Source organism: Halichoerus grypus, chromosome 2 (assembly GCF_964656455.1).
Source record: "Halichoerus grypus chromosome 2, mHalGry1.hap1.1, whole genome shotgun sequence".
NCBI lineage: Eukaryota > Metazoa > Chordata > Mammalia > Carnivora > Phocidae > Halichoerus > Halichoerus grypus.
This window is the reverse complement of record NC_135713.1, coordinates 204,516,768-204,524,528: the sequence shown is the minus strand read 5'-3', so window position 1 is coordinate 204,524,528 and position 7,761 is coordinate 204,516,768. Positions and strand designations below refer to the sequence as shown.

Below are 7,761 nucleotides of genomic sequence, written 5' to 3'. Positions count from 1 at the left end.
ACGGCGGAGGGGGAAGGCACAGACCTCATCCCTTCACTGTGCCTCGCCCGCAACCCTCACCCCACACAAGAAGCCACAGGAGGTTATGCGGTACAACTATTTTATTAGAGGGAAGAGGACCCAGGGTGTCCGAGGCAAGGGGTGGGGGCACATGGGGGGAGCTGGGAGGTAGCCCCTGCACTTCCCTGCTCCCAGCTACCCCCCATTCTGGGGCTGAGGACGAGAAGGGAAATCCCTGAGGCTGGGGAGAATAAGGGCCTGAGCACCAGGCAGCTCGCATGAGGCGAGGAGGCTGCCTGCCCAGAGGGTCCACCGGCTCCTGAGAACGACGGGGTCACCGAGGCGGGTCGCAGGACACCTCCTGCCGCCCCCAGTTACCAACCCAGCCCCGCCTCTGGCACGGTTGGGCATCCAGCTGGGCTGGGGAGAGAAGGGGACTCCGGGGCCGGGTGGCTGTGGGCACCGTGGGGACGGCCGGCGTCAGCAGCCGCTGTTCCGACGCAGGGATCCGTGGCCTTGCGTGGAGCACTGGAGCTCCATGAAGGTGAGCGAGCCCAGGGTGATGGCGCACGGGCCCGTAAGGCGGAAGCCGAGCCTCTGGTAGAAGGGCACCAGCCCGTCCTCACACATGAGCACGGCCCGGCGCGCCGCTCGCTGGCCGCCCACGTGCCGTAGGTAGCGCCGCACGAGCGTGGAGCCCTTGCCCTGCCGCCGGCAAGCGCGGTGCACGGCCAGCACGCGCAGGTGGACCGTGTGGCCCCCGGGCCGGTGCAGCATCAGTGCCTCCTGGACACAAGCGGGGCTGTGAGTCCAGGTCCTGCTCCGCCCGGACCTGCCTCCCAAACCACCCCCCGCCGGCCAAGAGCAAGTGTCTCCTGAGTGCCTGCAGCCGGGGCTCCCTTCCCAGCCGCGGAGGGCCCCAAATTGGGAACTCTACCCTCCACCCCATGGGGGACCCTTCATGAAGGCCTTTGAGCCCCAAAGAGGTGAGTCCTTTTGACCCGGGAGAGGACCAGAGGAAGAAACTCCAGCCCCTGGCCTCCTCTGCCTCCATCTGAGCAGGAGAAGCCAGGGCCTGGGGGTGACAGCCCCCCTTCCAGAGGCTTTCCAGCGGCCGAGCGTCCCAGCCCCAGCCTGCCCTCACCTGAGTGAGTCTCTCCTGGTCCCAAAGTGAGCCGATGATGAAGGCCACGAGGCAGCCCTCCTGGAACCAGCCCAGGGACAGCTCTGGACACAGGGTCAGGAAGTGCTTGACCTCATCCAGATACAAGGGGCAGATGCCCAAGACAGAGATGAAGGCTGCAGGAGGAGGCGCGGCAGGTGACTCAGTGGTCACCACGCCACATGCCACTGGCCACCGCACACCAAGCATCTGCTCAGAAGCCCAGGTGGGGTCTCCCACCCCCCCACACACCCGCCCTCGCCCACAAGAAAACGGGATTCAGGGCTGTTCCCATCCCCGCTTTCCTGACCACGCATGCATGCGCGCACACAGAAATACACCTCCGATCTGATCCTCTGGGGACCCAGCCACCAAGGACAGGGGCTCCTCCCCACAGGGCAGCTGCGAGGCCCGCTCACCTTCGCGCTCGATCTCAAACACGCTGGCAGCGTCCTCCAGAGTGAGGCAGCGGAATTCACTGGCGGGAAGCGTGTGGCGCCGCCGTTGCTGGTGGCTTGGGGCCTCTGGGATCCCAGGCTGCAGGTCCAAGACCTTGGGCTCCAGGTCGTCAGTGCTCTGTGTGGACATCTTGGCTGCTGGTGCCTCCTTGGGATGCCCCAACTTCAGAAGCGGCCTTCGTCGCCTAAAAGGGCCCTCCCAGCACCTATTGGAGAGGAGTGAGGGTCAGGGGTATGGTCCTCAACTCCAATAGGGGCAGGCCAGGGTGACGGTGCACCTTGCCGCTTTTGTAAGCGAGTCCCAGTGCGGATTCTGGGGGCTGTAAATGTTGGTGCCGTCTCCCCATCTCTCCCTCTCAGCCAGAAGTACCCGCAGAACAGCCCTTCCAAACCTCCAGATCCTGGCCTCACTGCCCTCCAGGTACATCTAAGTCCCAAGAGGCAGTGGGAGGGGTGGGCAGGGCCCCATGGAGCCCAAGGCACCGCCCGAGGTTGGAGGGGTGACCACCGACCACGTCTAGCACAGCGATGAGTGGGGTGGGTCGGTCTGACTCACCTGCCCAGAAGGGGACTTGCCAGTTCTTTGGGTGTAGGACGCTAAGGCTTCAGCTTTTTAGGCAGCGTCAGCTGTAGGCCCTGGAGAAAAAGACCCTTAATCAAAGTGGGTCCTCAAGGAGCCTTCACGTTTACTCAGATGGCCTCAGACTGGACCACGCACACATGAGGGCATCGGGAGGATCGGGGGAGTCTGAGGAGGTAGGGAGGAGCGGGCCAGGAGGGCATCTGACTATGTCCCTACGGCACTTTGTATCTCCCATGATGCTCTTGCAGATTCTTCCATATTTGCCTTGCCCTCCCTCCTCCACTTTTTCTCCCTATGCCCAGAAGCCCCAAGCAGAGTAGCTCCTGTTCCTAAAGGCCGGGAGCCAGGGGTGGGAGGGTGGGATGGGGGGGCCCACGTACCAGGACTCTGAGCAGGGGCCCAATGTTCCCACCGCAGAGCCACTCACGCTGGAGGTAGTCTGCAGGCGTGGGAGCCAGGGAAGCCTGGGACTCCGGGCTGCGTGGCTGTTGCAGTGGCTGTCGCTGGGGGACATGTGATGTGCTCCCAGATTTATAACCCCCGCCCCGCCTCCATGTTACGCCAGCAGGACAAAACCAGCAGGCCGTGACCCTGCCTGCTGAGGGTCAAACATCGGTGTGACACACTGGATGCGCAGGGGATTAAGTGATTGATTGAGGGCCCAGAATCCGGGGGAAGAGCACAGGGCTAAACCTCAGGGGTCCAGCTCTAATCCCTGTTCCGGCTTTGCCTGACTGGGCCGGGCATTTACCCTTTGTGCTCCGGACGCTTGGACACGCTCAGCTTGGAGTGTCCTTCCAGCCCCTGTAGCCCAAGAGTGCTACCATTTGCAGCCCTTGCTATGGGCTGAGCCTCAGGAAAGAATATCCTTTAACCCACATGAGAGCCCAGTGAATATTAACCCCATTTTACAGAGGACACCGAGGCTCAGAGAGGCTGAATTACCTGCTTAGAGCCTCCCAGCAAGTCGTAGCGGGGCAGGAGAGGCAACCGCATGTATGTCTCCAAGCATCACGCTGTTCCCACCAGGGCTGTTAGGCCCCGTGGATTTTCCAAATGGCCGGGACACGTCTTCACAGTTCTACCAATCATCAGACTGTATCCTCAAGTCAGGGTCTACCAAAGCAGGGGGGAGCCAGTGAGTGACCCTTCGGCCTTGGGAGGGGATGCCCAAATCTGGCTCTTAGGATGTGTCGTCTACTGGAGCCAGAGAGACTGGAGAGGCAGGCAGTATTCGGACCTTGCTGTGTAGATGGAGGCAAGCCCCTGATCACCAGACAAACCCCTCTACACCCTGCCCTCATAAATTACCTCCTCCATGGATGCAACCAAGCATACCTCTTTCCAGAGCGCTCTGGAGAAAATCCCCAGATCCAGAAGTGAGAGTCAAATCCTCCTGCGTACCAGCTGGTTCCCTGTAGCAAAATCCAACCCAAACAAGCAAGAGGTCCTTAGCAACTCACACCCTGCTCCCATCCCCCTGGTACCCTGCCTAGTCTCCCACACCTGCCATTACCCTGAGGTACTTAAATAACCCCAAGGGAGTGTGGCTGCCACTTTGGAAGACTTCGAAGCACCCGCTAAAGCTGGACTCATGCCCTGGACCAGCAATCCCCACTCAAACACCAATAGAGCTAGAAGGTTCCCCAAATGGAAACAGCCCAAATGACCATTGGCGGTAAGGGACTATGGACTAGACACAAAATGGAGGATCATCCAGCTGTGAGAGCAAACGACCATGAGGACACATGGCACAGGGAATGAAAGAAGCCCCCAGACAAGAGCGGTTCTGAGTCCATGGATTCTGTTCTATGTGTTGGAGGCAGTAGCTGCCCAAGGGGGGCTTCTGGGGTGCCGGTAATATAACATTCCGTTCTTTTTTTTTTTTAAAGATTTTATTTATTCACTTGAGAGACAGAGAGAGCTTGAGCAGGGGGAGAGGCAGAGGGAGAGGGAGAGGCAGACTCCCCGATGAGCAGGGAGCCCAACGTGGGGCTCAATCCCACGACCCTGAGATCATGACCTGAACCAAAACCAAGAGTCAGATGTTTAACCGATTGAGCCACCCAGGCACCCCAAAAATACAATCTTAAAAAAAAAAAAGTCAAACACCAACAACGAGAGTGACTGCATGTGTTTCTAGTCCCAGCCTTGCTGAGTGATAATCTGCTAAGGCATTTCAGAGCACTAACTGGGTCCTGACACCAGGGCATCCTCCCCCAGGGGCTGTCATCAAATTCATCTGACCAACAGAGTGGCCTCAGGAGATGTACCTTGTGAATGAGGTTGCCAGATTTAGCAAATAAAAATGCAGGAAGCCCCGTGAAATTCAAATTTCAGGTAAACAATTTTTTTTTTTAAGATTTTATTTTTAAGGGGCGCCTGGGTGGCTCAGTTGGTTAAGCGACTGCCTTCGGCTCAGGTCGTGATCCTGGAGTCCCTGGATCGAGTCCCGCATCGGGCTCCCTGCTCGGCAGGGAGTCTGCTTCTCCCTCTGACCCTCCCCCCTCTCATGTGCTCTCTCTCATTCTCTCTCTCTCAAATAAATAAATAAAATCTTATAAAAAAAAAAAAAGATTTTATTTTTAAGTAATCTCTACACCCAACGTGGGGCTCAAACTCACCACCCTGAGATCAAGAGTTGCATGCTCCACAGACTGAGACAGCCAGGCAACCCACAAATAATTTTTTAAGTATAAGTCTGTCCCATGTGATATTTGGGGCATACTTTTACTAAAAAATTGTTTATCCAAAATTCTGTTTTCTACCTCAAACTAATGCAACATTATATGTCAACTTTATTTAAATTAAAAGAGAAATTTTTAGGGGCGCCTGGCTGGCTCAGTCAGTAGAGTATGTGATTCTTGATCTCTGGGTCATGAGTTCGAGCTCCACGTCGGTGTGGAGTTTATTTAAAAAAAAAAAAAGAAGTGCACATTCTCTGAGCTGTAATTTGGCATCCTATTTGTCTTTCTTGTGGGGAAAGAGTGTGCCCAGCTAGACATGTGCATAGAGCAGGGGTTCAAACCTTTGTACCCCTTTGCAAGTGGAGTCTTCGGCGGAACTCTAGCATGTAAAACAGACCAAGAGCCCCCCTCCCCCCGCCCCCCCACCTCCCACCCCCCGGGCTGGAACTCCTGCCAATGACATGAAGACTCTGCCAAGATGAGGTTGGAACAATATGGGTCCCACCAGGGGCCCCTGGAGAGAAATGGACTTCCCTCAGAGGCGCAGACTCATCTTAGAGCGCCTGTGCCCCGTGTGGCCCTTGGAACACCATCCCCATGGGCAGGTCCTGAGGCTGTGCCAGGCTCAGGGGGGCAGAGAAGAGTACCATCTATCTGAGAGGCATCACAGGGGACATTGCAGACGCTCCCACAGCAGAACCAGAGGTGAGCTGTGTATCTGATAGAGAGTCAGTGTAACCCATTGTCCCGCGTGGGGACCATTGGCTCGGGGTGCTTTTCATCAGGCCCCCTATTGATAAAGTTTTGCTCTTTATGCCAGTCTTCTCCTTCCAGCACCAGCTCCCTGGAAAGGGTCCTGTAATAACCACTGCTCCCCAGCTCTGATTCTGCCCATTGGCCTCCATACCACACTTCTTCTCCCGGCACCGCTCCCCTTAGGGGTGCTACCCTCACTCCCTCCATCCTGGCCTCCCAGTCCACCAGACAGGTCCACGCGCGACTGAATGACAGCTGTGGGCTGGGCTCCAGTTCTCTCCCACAAGGCTCTTTGGTCCCAAGCAAACCACAGGCTGTGGCTTGGCTCCTGCTTCAGGGCTCCAGAACATTCTATGAGAGTTTGGAGCCAGGTTGTGCAAGGCACACAGAGATCCCCTCCAGAGGGCCGTGATACCTAACTCCCCACCTGTCCCGGCACAGCCTCACCTCTGAGCCGGCCGAGCCCCTATCCCACTGACGATCTGAAGCAGCAAGGATGACGGGCACAGAGGTGGCTGTCCTCATGATCGAGTAGACAACGGAGGTCTCGGTATAGGAAGAGTGTTCTGAGGGGCTGCATGTTGCCACAGGGAAGCTAAGGGATGTCTATTCTTCGGAGCGGGAGCAGCCTCATGGTGACAGAGCAGAGGTCATCTGTTAAAGATACACTGACCCTTTGGCATGGCTGGGGCAGCCCCCATGTTCTCCCTCCCTCCCCCACTCCCCCGCCACCACCACTGGCCCCCAGCCTGCAGCAACTCTGACAAACTGCAGAGCCTGGCCCCGCGTGGCCATGAGCATCCCTCCGGGCCCAGGACCTCCGGGAGCCCCTGCTTCTCTCTCCTTCTTCCCTCAGCGTGACAACTGCCCGGTTTCCACTGCAGGGCCCAGGGGAGTCCACCTGGAGGAGACTGAGAGGTGGGCCCCCTGAGAGACGGGGCCCAGAGACACTCTGATGATGTTTCTGAGACCCCAACTTCCCACACAGAGCCACTGGAAGGCCATAACGGGCAGGGAAGGCAGCTCTCTGTTACGGCGTCTGCTCGACCAGTTGCATTTTTTGGTGGTTTTGAGGGTGGTTTCTTTCTCTCAACTCCTTCCCTGGACCTAAGGTCTGCCCTGTACACCTGGCACTGAGCACATTTTGCCTAATTGTATTTACCTTTTCAACCTTCGTCTCTTACAGGCAGGTTCCCCAGGAAACAGAAAGCGAGATGGAGGACTGCGTGCAGGAGGTTCACCAGGGAGCAGGGGAAGCAGCCTTGGGCAGAGGGAGAAGGCAGTCACGTGGATGTGGTTGCCACAGAGGCCTCAGCCCATCTTGTGGGAGCTCAGGAGCCAAGAAGCCCTTCAGAGACACCCAGCCTGAGGCAGGGGGCAGACCCTTCCGCCCTGCGTTGACCTTGGTGAGGCAGCTTCCTGAGCAGAGGGCAATCCTGCCAGCCAAGGGGTGGGTGCTCTGGATCACTCTCGCCAAGCTGCAAAGAGCTGCCCTAGCAGAATGCTAGCACCAACTTCCGGGGGCCTTGCCAGGGTGATAAATCCTGTGGCGGGGAAGAGGGTTCCCAGAACAACACTCTTGTCCAACTTAATGTTCTGCCTCTCTCGACCCAGTATCCTTGACTCCAGTCCCACATTCTCCCAGCTCCTGTCAGCACCGTTGGCCAGGACCTGCAGTCCTTTCCCGATACAGCCTTTTTCTCCCTTTCGGTGGCCCAGCATGCACTACCAGCCGAGTTAAGTTGTGATTTAGACCCAGCTATTGATCTGGGGCAAAGAGGGGAGATGGCATAGATCCTTGGGGTGGGGGCAGGGGGAGGGTTGGCACTTGTCTCACAAGGAAGAGTTTTGTCTTCCAGCAAGGAGAAAGCACTAACCTGTCACAGGCACGAGAGGGCCACATAGGAGGGGGCCACAGCTGTGAGGGTCCAGAAGGCTCAAGGAGAACCTGGCGCTTTGAGATTTTTGAGTCCAGTGACCCAGATCTCCCCAGATGTCTCAGAGTTCCCCCTCTTCCCAATTAGGGTCCTCCTTGACATAGCTGACTCACTAAGGTTGGGGATTCAACCTCTTTTAGGGCCCTGCTTCCCCTATTAAGTCCAGAACCTGACTCTC

The 7,761-nt window shown here is 57.4% G+C and overlaps 1 protein-coding gene across 1 annotated transcript; it reads right to left on the bottom strand.

Moving 5' to 3' along the window:
- Positions 1-83: 83 nt before the first annotated feature.
- Positions 84-6,892, bottom strand: AANAT (aralkylamine N-acetyltransferase). The gene is made up of 8 exons (XM_036088597.2): positions 6,809-6,892; positions 6,094-6,300; positions 3,542-3,618; positions 3,149-3,319; positions 2,177-2,256; positions 1,582-1,826; positions 1,145-1,299; positions 84-786 (listed from the first exon to the last, which is right to left on the bottom strand). Exons 6-8 carry the CDS (start codon positions 1,748-1,750, stop codon positions 481-483), a joined length of 630 nt encoding a protein of 209 aa, XP_035944490.1. The 5' UTR covers positions 1,751-1,826; positions 2,177-2,256; positions 3,149-3,319; positions 3,542-3,618; positions 6,094-6,300; positions 6,809-6,892; the 3' UTR covers positions 84-480.
- Between the last annotated feature and the right edge of the window lie 869 nt (positions 6,893-7,761).

Bases quoted from the DNA above. Each gene is read 5' to 3' on its own strand.
- AANAT (XM_036088597.2), bottom strand. From the start codon at position 1,750: ATGTCCACACAGAGCACTGACGACCTGGAGCCCAAGGTCTTGGACCTG. The intron at 1,300-1,581 runs GTGAGCGGGCCT...CTCCTCCTGCAG, and splicing joins GTTTGAGATCGAGCGCGAAG to CCTTCATCTCTGTCTTGGGC. The intron at 787-1,144 runs GTGAGGGCAGGC...GCTTGTGTCCAG, and splicing joins ACCAGGAGAGACTCACTCAG to GAGGCACTGATGCTGCACCG.